The sequence below is a fragment of the Scardinius erythrophthalmus genome (genome assembly GCF_964197995.2).
Source record: "Scardinius erythrophthalmus genome assembly, chromosome: 10".
Lineage (NCBI taxonomy): Eukaryota > Metazoa > Chordata > Actinopteri > Cypriniformes > Leuciscidae > Scardinius > Scardinius erythrophthalmus.
Window position 1 is genome coordinate 14,882,215 of NC_138230.1, and position 15,674 is coordinate 14,897,888.

At 37.5% G+C, this 15,674-nt stretch overlaps 1 protein-coding gene across 1 annotated transcript; it reads left to right on the forward strand.

Moving 5' to 3' along the window:
- Window positions 1-2,227: 2,227 nt before the first annotated feature.
- cacng6a (calcium channel, voltage-dependent, gamma subunit 6a) lies at window positions 2,228-13,486 on the forward strand. The gene is made up of 5 exons (XM_081376759.1): window positions 2,228-2,355; window positions 7,617-8,411; window positions 8,504-8,578; window positions 10,274-10,411; window positions 11,941-13,486. The coding sequence occupies exons 2-5, from the start codon at window positions 8,012-8,014 to the stop codon at window positions 12,159-12,161; spliced, it is 834 nt and encodes a 277-aa protein (XP_081232885.1). The 5' UTR covers window positions 2,228-2,355; window positions 7,617-8,011; the 3' UTR covers window positions 12,162-13,486.
- The last annotated feature ends 2,188 nt before the right edge of the window (window positions 13,487-15,674 follow it).

Below are 15,674 nucleotides of genomic sequence, written 5' to 3' on the forward strand. Positions count from 1 at the left end.
GTCCCGAATCCCTCTTATTTATTTTACTGTACAGGATTATAGAGGCAATCGCAGTGATCAGAGAAGGGCTCATTCAGCCCATCAGGCAATTGTTTAAGCATGTATGGGTTAGAAAAACGGCTATTTTTAACATGAAATGTTGCGCATTGCACCTTTAAATTTCATGAGTAAATTGTTGAACTCTTATTGAGTACAGAATAGCACATAATACGCGTGACGACGCAGTGTGTGTTGTTGCCTATGATTAAAATGACATCACTGTCTCATAACCCCATGAATTAACTGCCTGAGAATTCATGAAATTAACCAGAATAGTTCTAGACATAGTAAAAAAGACAAATACACATCTTTCTTTCACTTGAAGAACACTACGTAAAATTCTCATATGAATAAATGCAAATGTAAATGTATTTATTTCACCTGCAAGGACACTGTAGGCGCCCCTCATGCACATCCACGGTCATAATTCACTTGACATGCCCCCATGACATCAAAAGGGGACTTTAAATTTGGCTAATACACATAACTCACATTTAAATAGCATCTGTAAATAGCAACCTTAACCACTCTACTTAACTATTTGTCAGTGAAATCTTACATTGTGGTATCAAGGACGTTTCTGTTTGCGTTCATGGTAAGCAAATCTGTTGCCCGGTTCTCCATTACCATTTGGTGAAATTGACACTTTACTTTTTTAATATGTGTTCATGGTCTTATTGTAAAGAGTTGATTAGTTTCTTCGTAATCTTTCATCAAATAAAATTACTTATGGGCTATTGAATATTAGCCAGATAGTTACTGTATGTAGTCATTGTTTTAGCAAACTTGAAGGTCTGACTCCAATTTTATAACACCCAAATGTAATGATATTACATCCAATATAACACCCAATTTTAAATGAAATGAAATTTAAAGGGGCTATATGCTTTTTTCTGAAATTTAAACTCGCGACTGACACCTGTGGCCAAAAAACGGAACTGCTCTTCCTTTCTGCTCGCTCTCGTACGTGCACACTTCACAAGTCATCCGCTGCAAAGAAGTCAACATTATGTTTACAGAGGTAAGAACAGTCAAATACATATATTGTTTGAGAAACTAAGTTTGTTTGCTGACTAGCGGTGGTGGCAGAGTGATCTGAAACGTTTAACATGAACGCGCTTGACGTCACATCCGCAGACAGCGCGCGAAAAATCCGACCCGACAGAAAATAGGAAAAATAGGATACAGGCTTATAGGTGCACCCACTGTGAGCTGACAAGGTGTCAGTATGCTCATCAGGAGATGTTTGAGTCATACATGGTCAAATAAAAAGGCTATTGTTACGTTTATTTTGGGGAAACAGTTGCATACAGCCCCTTTAATGATGCTTTAGCAAAATAATTTAATTTAATTTAATAAGATTAAATCAAATTAAATATATTAATATAAATAGTCAATGTTTTAGCAAACTTGAAGGTCTGACAATTTTATAACACCCAAATTTAATTATACAATTAATTCCTCACAAAATACTAAAATAAAGTCTAAATAATAAAAAAAATGGCTTTTGTGAATTTTTTTTTAAATAGAACAAAAACATTCAAATTAAATTAACAATACAAATATTAACAATACAAATAATTCCGAAACAAATAAAATAGTCTAAATAATAAAATAATAATAATAAAATACCTGATTTGTTTTAGCAGATCTACAGGTCCAATTGACCAAAATAGTCTAAATAATTGAAATATTAAATGTAATGTAATATAATAATAATATAATAAAATGACTTTAAATATTTTGTTGTATAGACACTGTAGTAAAAGTAGTAAATCTTCCACAGTCTTAACCAATACTTATAGTAAACTTCAAAGCTTGAAATACTGACACTGCTTCAGGATTCCAGGCCTCGTTTTCCCAGAATTACCCTCACAAACGCCCACTGACATACATACTGTAACCTCAACTCTTCAGTGGGCTCAGTGCCATGCTTTTTAATATCATTAACAGGTGGCTTTCTAAAATAGAATCAAGAAATGCTCACACTCGTACTCACGCAAGGAGATCCAACCATCACACTGGCATGGAGACGGCACACTGAAATCTATCAGACACAGTCAGTCAGCAGGGCAGCCATGAATTAACAATTGACAGACAGACACGGAACTCTGTGCCAACAAACCTAAAAAAATCATTGATATCATTATACCCGGACATGGGCGTGATCTTTTTCAGACGCAAACAACCTCCACCCCCCAACTAGTGGTGTGCCATATTGAAGTCCTCCCTCTTTAAACCCCTCTTACGTACTTTCTTTCCGTCTCAGAGAAAACCCCTCTGCAAACCGGCCTTCACGTATTCGACACTCGACAGGTCAGCTGCTTGTTTGTGCTGTTGTGATTCACTGTAGAAGTACTTGCTTGCTTTGTCAACGCTGTAAAGCTACATTTAATTCCTGTCAGTCTGGAGCTTATGTGCTTTCTTTATTACTAATATACCCTGGAATGTTTGACCATCAAGTCATGTTTAATGTTTTTTCTCTATAATACTATAATTTGGAAGTATTATGTCCTGTTTTTCTTTCAAATATGCTGTTGTTCACATCTGAAATATTTTGGTTAGCACTGTCTGCAAGCTAATTTAACCAAGTCAATAAAGAACTATATGAAATATTTTTTAGATAGATATCGCATTCTATATCCAGAGAAATTAGCTTTATTGCAGCATACATGGTACAAAAAGCATTCAGATAAATTGTAAGATTAACTTTGTTACATTGTTACTACTACACACAAAAAAAAATTAAGCCTTTTTATTTATTATTTTTAAAAGTGCCCCTATTATGCTATTTTAAAGGTTCCTAATTTTGTTTTGGAGATCCTACAAGAGCTTTACATGCATCAAATGTCAAAAAACACTTTAATTTTCTCATAATATACATTGCACATTACAACATTTTTCAATGATTCTCAAATGACTTGTCAGATGATTCAGTCTCTCTAAATCCCTCCATTCCACAAGCTACTCTGCTCTGATTGGCCAGATGGCCCAGTCTGTTGTGATTGGTCTACCACTTACAGCGCCTGTCGCCATTACCACAATTGAACTTCAGCTCAGACAGCAACGATGGCGTCGATTTTACTATTTCAATCCGAGCGCGAGTCCAAAGATGAAACGTTGGAAGAACTAGTTATTCAACCTGATCCTCCATCACAAGGACTACTTGAGCAGGACGTTTCTCAGTGATACACTACTCAGTTTGGCGTACATTATGAGATGTTGCAGCTGTAATTCCTCAATCAGCATTAACAAGTGTATGTCCATCAACAAACCGATGTTTATATTTCTAATTTATTGCGGTGAACATGTGGGAACTGCGTCAATAACTGCGCATACGTTAGCTGAGCGTATCTGAGCGTTAGCTGAGTCATGTGAATGACTGATCTAACAAACGTTTGTAAAACAAATCTTGCTCAATCCTTCATCATTACTCAAAGTAGTAAGAACGACAGACAATCTGCATTAATAGATTTAGGTAATAGTGTCCGAGAGCTGATTTGCAGAACTATTTCAGTAAGACAGTAATAACATGAGTTAGCCGGTTAGCAGAAGACCAACACAAAATAAAACACAAAACTACGCATTTTGAACACCCGGTAGAAAATATAAACATCAATAATTAATCATACTTACAGGTTGTGATTCTGAGGAGCAAGCTGGTCCAAATAAACTGGGTATCTTTAGGGTACATAGGCGCGCATTATGCAAATGCATTAGCTAGTGACGTAGCCGTAACAGATTGGGATTCGAATTCCTGACGACCCGTCTAGGCAGTTCAGAGTCAATTCTTTCTTTTGGTAGACAATAACTTTATTTATCGTGCACTTTCGACTTTACAACTTTGCAGACCATTTACATTCACTAACATCTATATTACACACTGCATGAAAGGGAATATTAGAAAAAAACATAATGGGGCACTTTAAGATTTATGCATTTCAATTAAAAGTACAATTCCATCAAATATAATTGAATAATACTTATGTAAAAAATATGTAAGGATTATTTAATATGATGGAATTTTACTGTTAATTGAAATGCTTAAATCTCGAAAAAAGGCTTATTTTTTGAGTGTATTAAAAGTCAAACAAGTGAATGTTTTTGCTGATATTATTATTTTTTTTAAATAATGGTCAACAATTTCTTTTCTTTTTTTTCCTTTTTTTTGTGGGTGTTGCTGAAGGGCTCTATAGTAAGACCAAATCAAAAACATGTGGGTTTGTTGTGACATGACGATCAGCCAAAAAAAAAAAAAAATCTTGATAAATACCTACATTTGCTTAGGAAAGCCATGCAAGTATATACACATTTCCATTCAATAGTTTGGAGTTGGTATGATTTATTTTTTCAAGTTTTTAAAAAGTTTTAAAAAGTCTTATGCTCATTAAGGCTGCGTTTATTTGATCAAAAATGAAATTAACATGTTGACCAGTTGTGCTGCTTAGCATTTTTTGTGGAAACCGTGATACAATTGTTTTCTTCAAAATTCTTTATATACTTGGTGATTATCTCTAAGGAGGACACCCAACTTAATATGTGATATTTACCATCTGATTCTAATAATGCCATGTCAATAAATGGAAAGGTCAGCCAGCTATTTATTATCATGTTAATTATTGTGCCTTTAGCCCCAACAGCAGATGCACTTTTTACCCCAAATACCATACTTTTACATATTCTAATTTTTTGGGGTGAACATGGAAACTGTATCAATAACATATTATCAGTGCATATTAGCCGAGCTCTAGCGTGAATGACTGATGACAAATCTTGCTCCATGCTTAATCTTTCCTCAAAGTAGTAAGAACGACAGACGATCTGCATTAATAGACACAGTTTTAGGTAACGGTGGCCCACAACTGATTAGTAGAAGTATTTCAGTTAAGACAGTAATAACGTGAGTTAACCAGTTAGCTGGAGACCTACACAATATAAAACTCAAAATTAAGTATTTTTAACACCATCTTTCAAGAGCAAGCGGTTTGCGAATCCTGCATTGAACTCCGAGATTTGAGAAGCAGTCAGTAAAATAAAGGGAACACAGCAAAAGTTTAGGATTATACAACTGCTGTGATATGGTAAAGATGAATTTTAACCACTGATTATTCACATGCTCGTCCTTGGGCAGTGAAAAAAAAACTGGCTTTACCTTCACATTGTAGAGCACAGTGTCTTCTCGACATGATGCTATCCAGTATCCACAGGAATCAGCTGCCGGTTTGAGGTTCAAGTTTTCCCTGGTGTCTGCGCGCAATAAGTGGGCGGGCAATATGATAATGTTTCGTCTTGATGTCACAACGAAACGGCTTATCACTTGTTTGAAAAACGATTCATTTAATTGACTCAGAGTCGACTCTTACTTTTGAAAGACAATAACTTTATATACGGTGCACTTTCAGATTTAAAACTTTGCAGGATGTTTGCATTCACTTAGAGCCATGTTACACACTACATGAAAGGGCATTTTCAAAAATCCATAATAGGGGCACTTTAAGAAAAGTGCTAAGCTGAATTTTTGTTCCATCTAGTGGTTTAAAAGAGAACAAAGTCAAATGCGCCTTTTACCCAGGTGCGCCTTTAGCCCTGTTCATATATATGATGTTTTATTAGTGAAGTTCGGGAGGAGCACATTCAGATAATTAACCTGATTAACACGAGAGGAGCGTATTCAGGTAATCAACTCATTAACGATAAGAGGTATATACAGGGTGGGCCATTTATATGGATACACCGTAATAAGATGGGAATGGTTAGTGATATTAAAGTCCTGTTTGTGGCACATTAGTATATGTGAGGGGGCAAACTCCTCAAGATGGGTGGTGACCATGGTGGCCATTTAGAAGTCGGCCATCTTGGATACAACTTTTATTTTTTCAATGGGAAGAGGGCCATGTGACACATCAAACTTATTGCATTGACAATCCAACACAATGGGCAGCACATTGAACACATTTTATAAGTGGTCAGAAACTTGTAAATAACTCATGAACGAATAAAGTTACGTTGAAACCAAGCACACCATTGTTTTTCTTGTGACATTACCAATAAGTTTGATGTGTCACATGGCCCTCTTCCTATTGAAAAAACAAAAGTTGTATCCAAGATGGCCGACTTCTAAATGGCCACCATGGTCACCACCCATCTTGAGGAGTTTGCCCCCTCACATATACTAATGTGCCACAAACAGGACTTTAATATCACCAACCATTCCCATGTTATTACGGTGTATCCATATAAATGGCCCACCCTGTATATATACATACAGCAGACTTGCCTCTGTTCGTCGACATTTTATCAGTATCCCTCCACCGCCCCATCTCCTCACTTGTAGTCCTAACTATTCTTATCACAACGGGGTAATAATAATACACTGGGTAAATAAAAACTCCCACTGGGTTCGGGCCAAATTCCGAGCTTGTAGCCCTCCCCCCAGACTGCACGCCAAATATGCATAACACTTATTTTACTTAATTATATGCAAGTGTGATCTTGTGAAATATAATTTCCCAAACAAAACACAGGAATTCACAGAAGAAATCACTACACAACAACTTAAAGGAATAGTTCACTTCAAAAATGAGTAACCAGACAGTTGATGTACCCCATTGGCTTCCATAGTAGGAAAAAAAAACTCTACAAGTCAGTGGGGTCCATCAACTGTTTGGTTACCGACATTCTTCTAAATATCTTCTTTTGTGTTCAGCAGAAGAAAGAAACTCATACAGGTTTGAAACAACTTGAGGGTGAGTAAATTATGACAGAATTTTCATTTTGAAGTGAACTATTCCTTTAACACGACTAATAACGCAATAAAGAACTAACGCAAAATGAGGCTTATATACACTGCAGACAAAGGGAGAAACTAAATAGAGACACCTGAACTGAGGAACCCAATCAATTAGAAACCATGGAGACAAACAGGGAGAGAATGGAGGAGAACTAATTAACAGACTGGAGATTAACAAAGAAGGGGGGGTGTATGTAAAAACAAATATTACACAATAAGTGTAATTGTGATTGACAAGACATTTGGTAACTAAATAGAATTGTATGAAGTTTAGTGACAACATGTTACAATGTTTACATTGTAGGCTACAATGACTGGTAGGATACAGTTTTTATTATTGCTTGACAAAAATTTCAAGATTTTAATTTCAAACACTAATTGGTCGATATTATGTATACTTTCGGTAAGTTGCACTGCATCTTTAAATAAAAAAGTAACAGATGATCGTTCACGTGCACTTGAACTGAGGCGCTCAGCGATCTGTCACGTCACATTTACAAGCGCCAAACGTATTTTTGTCTGAATTTCGTAATAAAATTGACGGAATAAGAGCTGAGAATTAGTTTAATATTAAAAGTACCTCTTTGCTCCGCAATTTTTCTGTGCGTGAGAAAATGGATGTGTGGCGTAAGAGCATGTGAAAAGTGTCAGTTGCGTGAGTCTCACGCTCAATGCGTGAGAGTTGGCAGCCCTGGCAAGTCTAGTCATCATGATGAACATGTTCTTCCATTTCATAAAACTGTGCTTAAGTTTGATTTACTGTTTTAATCATATTCTTAATTTTTAGAGTAACCAGTCTGACCAACCCCTGACTTCATCACCTCCTCATCATCATTCACATCTTCAAGCTGTATTAGCACTCAGTTGTGTGAATGGGCAATGCCTGCAGTTCCCAGCATCCTTCAGCTGTCCATCTGGCCTTAACGCCTCCATAATTAACATCCTCAGCTGCATCTTCTTCTGACAAAGCCTTCCACACCTCTACATGTGAAACACATTAGACTGACCTAGATTTATCTTGCTGGATCAATCTAACTCAGACTTCTCCAGCACTAACTGTCTTTGTTTGTCCTCTCATCTGATTATTTTGTCCTCAATCATCTAAGAAGACTTAAATGTCCTTTCAAAATAAGCTGCTGCCTCTCATTCACTTATTCGGATCTCTGAAGCTGCAAATCAATCATGTGGTCCACGTTCATCGTGCAGGATGAAGAGGTAAGGACAGGGAATGCATCTGTTGGGGTACACCAACCCTCCTGTGCGCTGGAAGGGTTTGTGGGATCACGGGGCGGCGGACGCAAGCCGCGACATAGAACACACCCTAATTCTGGAGATGGAATCAGCGAAAGCCAAGAGGGCAAAATCAAGCTGACGTTATTCTTGGCTGTAACCGGCATTATGCTAACTGTGCTCGGGGTGGGCACAGAGTTCTGGGTGGAACTTACACCATCCAAGAGCTTCTACAACAATCAGACTTGTCTGGTAGCACATTATGGCTTATGGAAATGCTGTACCAAGACGTTCTGGGTGTCAGATATGGACCCAAAGCAGGAGATCTGTGGGCCTTCGCACTTACAGGGAGGTAAGAGAAAATGTCCCATAATGTCTCAACTGGAGTGAAAGCATTATGAATAATCCGTTAGAATAACATCCCCTTCCTGGATCCCATTATAGAATCCAATTGCACCTTCTTTAAGTTCTACACCACTGGAGAAAACATTGTCCTATTTCAGAAAACGCCAGAAAAGGGTGAGTCATTGCACATCCCCCTCTTTGTCTTTAGATCCCTAGCACTAATGTGTCTTTTTTTGTGTCGTCACTGAGTGCTGACTCCATTTATACATTTTTAACCAAAATATGATCCTTAAATGTTGTATGAGCAACGAAAAATAGCATGAATAATAATACGAATAAAATGAAGGAAATGAATGAAACATTACATTTCCAACAGTCGCCTACCACTTTTCAATAACGTTTCATTTGTTAACAATAGTTAACTACATTAATAAATATGAATGAATATGAAATGATTATTCTTAGTGTTAATTTCAACATTTACTAATCCATTCTTAAATTCAAAAGCTGTATCTGTTAATATTATAAAGTGGACATGAGCTGACATGAACAGTTGTAGTTTCATTAACATTAACAAAGATAAATAAATACTGTAACAAATGTATTGCTCATTGTTAATGTTAGTTAATGCATTAACTAATAGAACCTTATTGTAAACATGTTACCCAATTTTATAAGAACATCTGCATCATATTTAAAGGCAATATTGTGCTAATTAAAAAGGTTAATGATTATTACTTTTAAGAAATTTCATTAAAATTCCCTACTCTTTCAGTACACGAGTGTCTTGAAATTTACAGCCACAGAAAAACCCTCAGCCAAACCATCTAAACATGATGACAAACCACCTAAAAACCACTTTTAAAGGGATAGTTCACTTTGAAAATAAATTTTGGTATGTTTTAGCTTACCTCAAGGGCATCCAAGATGTAGGTGTCTTTTTTTCCACAGTAGTTTCAATTTGGATATTTTTAGGTCAAAGCGTTCTTGTCTGTCAGTCATATAATGCAGGTCGATGGTCACTGAATCAAAACACAAGCACAGAGTCCAAATTAAAACAATTCCCCGTCGTCCAAATTAAACAATTCCCCATCGTAAGTACACATTGATGGCCTAAGACACGAAACGAGCGGTTTGTGTGAGAAAATGAACTGTATTTATATCGTTTTTACCTCTTGTAACACAGCACACGTCCAAAATGATCTGACGGCGCGGGCGGGTATAGATATATACATAGATGTCGCCTTGGCTACGGTTTCGTTCCAATGAACTGCAGTAGCAAAGGCGACATCTAGTGTATATATCTATACCCGCTCGCAGGCGGGTATAGATATATACACTAGATGTCGCTTGGCTACGGTTTCGTTCCAATGAACTGCAGTAGCCAAGGCGACATCTATGTATATATCTATACCCGCCCGCGCCGTCAGATCATTTAGAAGTGTGCTGTTTTCAAGAGATAACAATGATATAAATACTGTTCGTTTTCTCACACAAACCGCTCGTTTCGTGTCTTAGGCCATCAATGTGTCCTTACGATGGGGAATTGTTTAATTTGGACGATGGGGAATTGTTTTAATTTGGACTCTGTGCTTGTGTTTTGATACAGTGACCATCGACCTGCATTATATGACTGACAGACAAGAACGGTTTGACCTAAAAATATCAAAATTGAAACTACTGCGGAAACAAAGACACCCACATCTTGAATGCCCTTGAGGTAAGCTAAAACATATCAAAAATTAATTTCAAAGTGAACTATCCCTTTAAATCAAACCATTCTCTGTCTGTTAATTCAGCTCAGCAGATGTGTGCATTATGCCATCATATCATTGCTATTTGCTGATTAAAACCTTCTTCCCTCTTCAGATCTGACAGTAGCATCGGCTATGTTAGCTATCATTAGTCTTTTCCTGATGGTGATGGGAGCTATGTGCATTATCATGGCAGTAAGCAAAGGTGTTCAGTTCTTCTTGAAGCCAGCCGCAGCTTGCTTCATACTGTCAGGTAACATTATTATGCTATTGGCTAACATCTTTCAACTACATAGTAGGCCTACACATGCTTTTTACCTGATGCTTTTATCCAAAATAACTTTCAGTGCATTTAAGGTATACATTTAGCCAATATGTGTATTTCCTGGGAATCAAACTAGTGACCTTGGCGTTGCTGATACCATACTTCACCAATTGAGCTAATACTGTATGAGCAGAGGATACGTTTACATGACAATGATGCACTTAAAACGTAAAGTTTTTCTTTTGTATTCTTCCCGTAGACAACATTATTGTCAAAACGATCCCCTTTCACACAGATCTGCAAAACTGACTAAAACGCTGTATTATGCAAGCTGGCAGTATGTTGCCAAGTAGTTAGTCTCAGCCTCAGACATCACACCCACAGAACATTGGCTAAATGTCTGATACATTTTACTGGATACATTTTACACACTTAACTGGAAAACCTTCAGGAGTTTCGAAGTCGTCATCTGATTGGTTGAGTTCTACAGGATTTCCGGGAGACGTGTGAGTGCTGTCATGACGGCAAACCCCCTTACGGAATAAGAAAGCTGTCATGTTTACAACTGTGACAATGAGAGCCTACAAGGATCAACTAAACGGTGGATATTCAAAAGTGTGTGAAGTTCACGGCTCCATTTTTGCAGTAAACTTGCACAACGTTCTTGAATGAAAAATGTATTAGATGCATGCCGGTCTGTTATTGTAGGGACATACAATAATAGGGTCATACTTTACATTTTCACACCCCTAAACATGACGCGGAACAAAACGAACTGTGATTGGTTGCTTTGAATGTCAGTCAGACAGAAGCTGCCAATGAAAGCTGTGATGGAGTCAGACTGATGGCAGAAGGTCTGGCTACTCGAGACTAGCAAATAGATGGCGAGGTCACAATGTGAAAGAAAAACTACATGCCTATAGACTGAACACGTAATACGCATGACGTCACCGTTTTCACAAATTCGCGTATTTGGAGTTTACATGGAGACGATAATGGTATCTTTAAAACTTATAGCCTACTTTGAAACCCATTTCCATTTTCGTGTAAATGAATGGCCAAATCAAACACAAATGTTTTGTTTTAGATGAAAACGGTGTCAATTCTTCATGATACATATTTCACCATTGATTCTGTAACAAATGGTTCAGTTGGTTCACTTCAATGTGTTTCCATATCAGATATTTATGCTAAATGGCATTTACACTGTAGTCATTTCTATATACAGCATGTCAACATCCAAACAAATTTAAAGAGCATTGTAGTCTTGGAAGAAACCTTTTTTTTTTTTTTTTAAAGAAACTGTTTGGCCAAAAAAGTGCAAGATTACAACAAATATAACAGAGATAGCTTTTGATAAGTAACATTGAGAGCAATAGCAGAACTAGCCAACAATGTATGCTAACGCACATGCTGTAGGGTCGTTCAGAAAAGGCAAGGCAATTCCAAATTCCTGATAAAAGCCAAGAAACATAAGCTCACACACATCTGATTTTTTCCCCTCTGTCTCTCAACAGGTGTCTTAATCTTCCTCTGCCTCATAATTTTCCACCAATCAGTGCTTTTATTCTTAGCAAGTGACCAATCCATACCTCTACGCCATGAAATGTCATGGTCAGTGACGTGTGTGGGCTGTGCAGGGGCTCTGGCTGTTGTTGCTGGGGTCTTATTCTTGGTCCTTGCTCTTCCATACAGTCCCTGGAAAAAGTGCCTACCTAAGAAGAACAGTGACATCTAGTGGTGTGGAGGCTGAAGTGTACTTCTCATACAGATTGCACTGAATCCTACTGATAATGTGGAACAGATAACAACAGTAGTCCCATGCATCCTGATGAATCTGGGAAAAAATGGATTCATGAACTGTACACACACACACACACACACACACACACACACGCACACAACCACACAGTGGTTGGCAATGTGATTATAGATGAGTTGGCACTGGAGAGTACAGATTATATGTACCATTAGGATGGAATGGTTCAGTGATTATTGGGCCTAAAAACTAATACATATTAGTTCATATAACAAAACAGCTCAATAATCTTTTGTGTAAAAACTCATGTGCAATATTACATTTTTTTGTTGTTGTTGTTGTTGTTGAAATATTCCTTTTATTGGTTTGTTTGTAAATTATATAATATATATGTTCTATATGACAAATATAATATAGCATAACAATTGATGCTGCTGTATATTTTGATTAGCTTTATATACTGGAGGGGTCGTTTAGAAAAGGAGGCCTTGGATACTTTCCTTGGATACTGTACCTTTTCTGAAGATCATATTATAATATATAAAATCTAGGACTATAATGTTGGGATTTTGCTCAAATATAATTGTGGTGTAAATGCCTTAATTGGCATGATTGGGTTTCCAGAGGCAAAGTGAAATGGATTGTAACTTTACAATTGTAGGCAACAGAAATTAAGCTAATTTATGCTTTTATATTTAAATTTCTACAGACATTTGCAAGCTTTGACCTAATCTTGGCAAAGTACATACCCAAAACACCTACCTTTTCTCCTTCATAATGTGGAAATCAGCTTTCATGCCTCCCTGTTATTTTTTGTACCCATGGTGAAGGAAATAAGAGAACCACTTGAAATCCACAACAAAGCTGCTTGAGATACATCAGTGAATTTATTTTGCTGCCGGTTGACACTGATTATTTATTAACAGCGGTGCCTTTGACGTGAAGCAACCACATGGAATCTCACATTGCATATTTGAAAAGCAGCATGATCGCTCACTTTTTCTTTTCTTTTCTTTCTTTTTTTTTTTTTTTGAGTTGTGGACAAAACTGCAGCATTGTCAATAAATCATAAATAAAGTGATGATTATTTACAGGAACTTTATTTGTTCTGGCTGATTTGCAGAAGCATATACTGAGAAATTTAAATTTGAAAAAGATACATACCAGCTTAAACTGTAGAAATATGTTGTCAAATTCACAGACAGAGGGCAATTTAGTGTTTCAAGAGGAACTTCAGTTACATTATAGTGCTTCCAGCCATACTGAAAATCTCATTTTCTGTTATTCTGTGGTTTAGTCTTGCAGCTGACAGTGCCAATGAAAAGCCCAGTTGATTCATCTCCGGTTTTGACCAGCCCTTTTTATCTGGATGTGGTCGCTTGATGACAGCAAGAGATGAACTCAAATCAAAAGCATTAATTAAAAGCCCCAACATCTACTGCTGCTGCTCCTGCTGCTTCCGATTGTGAACGCTTGACATTGATGCTGATCTAGAATCAGTTATTGAAAGAGTTAGAGGAAAGCAGATCATAATAATGAGAAACTTTCATTGTTGGCTGCCTCTGGTGCATGACAGAAATAGCTTTCCTACTGAGTTGGGCTGGATTATGCAACACTCCGAACTAGGAATTCATTGGTTTAAAAATCTAACTTTTTATAAAACTTTTTATAAAACAAAAGAATACATATTTATTTTAATTATTTGTAGGCTACGGACTGGATTAAAGTTTTTGAAGCTCTGCAGTGGCATCTGACATCAATGAAGATATGGGCATTTTCAACAGATAATTTGTGTTTTTCTTGCAAAACTAGGCAAATTATTCCAAACTAATAAATGTTTTCTGTCTTTTTGGTATAAGTCCAGTTATTAACACTATTATCGGTTCTTGTTTTTGGTTCACTGATTCATTTGATGAATATTATATATATAGACTACGCTGGAACTTCGATGCTGCAACAAGTCATTGACAATATGGGAACGTCAATGAGCCAGTGTCTGAAGCACGTGTCTACACACAACAATCTGATTGGCCGAAAGTGAGGAAGTAGCGACGCAGTGTAGTATGTCACTTAAAGGTCCTGTTCTTCGTGATCCCATGTTTCAAACTTTAGTTAGTGTATAATGTTGTTGTTGGAGTATAAATATCTGTAAAATTATAAAGCTCAAAGTTCAATGCCAAGCGAGATATTTTATTTAACAGAAGTCACCTACATCGAACGGCCCCCGTTTGGACTACATCCCTCTACTTCCTTCTTTAATGACGTCAGTAGAACAGTTTTTTGACTAACCTCCGCCTACAGGAATGTTCCTTCAACTCAATTTGTTTATGTACTTGCGCACTTCTTATAACTTACTGTGTTTACTCAGCTCTTACGGTGATTTTCTGAAGTAAAACTGACGCTTCATCTTTTGTGTGATGTACAATAAACTTTATTAAACTCATCAGTATATGTTTGTTCATCATTCAGACAGCAGACTTGTAGGCTATTAATAAATAATGGATACATACAAGCAGATGACAAATACGTTATAATAACCGTAATTAAACTACTAAACTATACCTGTTTCATCTCTATACAGCACTCTGACTCTGTAGGCATTATTGTCCGACTCGAAATGAACACGTTACTGAGAGTTTCTGATATTATCATCATTCCGTGAGATGAAATTGTCCTGAGAGACTGAGCGCGAGCTCATGAAGCTCCGCCCCCTGTGTCATCCAGCAGCAGCTTATTTGCATTTAAAGGGCACACACTAAAACAGCGCGTTTTTCTGAGCCCCAAAAAAGGACAATTTAAACATGCTGTAAAAAATGATCTGTTGGGTATTTTGAGCTGAAACTTCACATACACACTCTGGGGACATCAGAGACTTATTTTACATCTTGTAAAAAGGGGCATAATACGGGACCTTTAAACCATAAATAGATGTCAAAGAGCTCCCTTGGGCCACAGATCTTGCCCTCTGTGCAACCAAGCAGGCGGTCCATGCCATTGGTCGTTCAATGGCTCCTATGATTGTAACGGAGCGGCACCTGTGGCTTAACCTCACATGGATCAAGGAGAGGGATAAAGCTTTTCTCCGGGAGGGATCGAGCTTTTCTCGAGGAGTGTTGCGCCTTCCAAAGCTATTACTAGGGCTGCATCCTTACAAGATGTCTGTGCTGCAGCAAGTTGGTCCTCTCCGAGCACATTCATCAGGTTCTACAGTCTGGATGCGGATTCAACCCTAGGGTCCTTCAGGGTTGATTGGGGACTTAGTCTGCGCTCAAAAACTGTCCGTGCAGAGACACGGCCTTGTTAGGCAGGCACTATCCCATTGCGTGGCGGTGATGGTATTCAAGCTGCAATGCCATGAGGAAATTCCACTCCGAAGGGAAACGTCTCAGGTTACGTACGTAACAGTTTCTTTGAGAAGGGAACAAGACACTGTGTCACATTTCCACGCCCTGGTCATGCCAGTGCACCTTCTTCAGACAATAAGAATCTGAT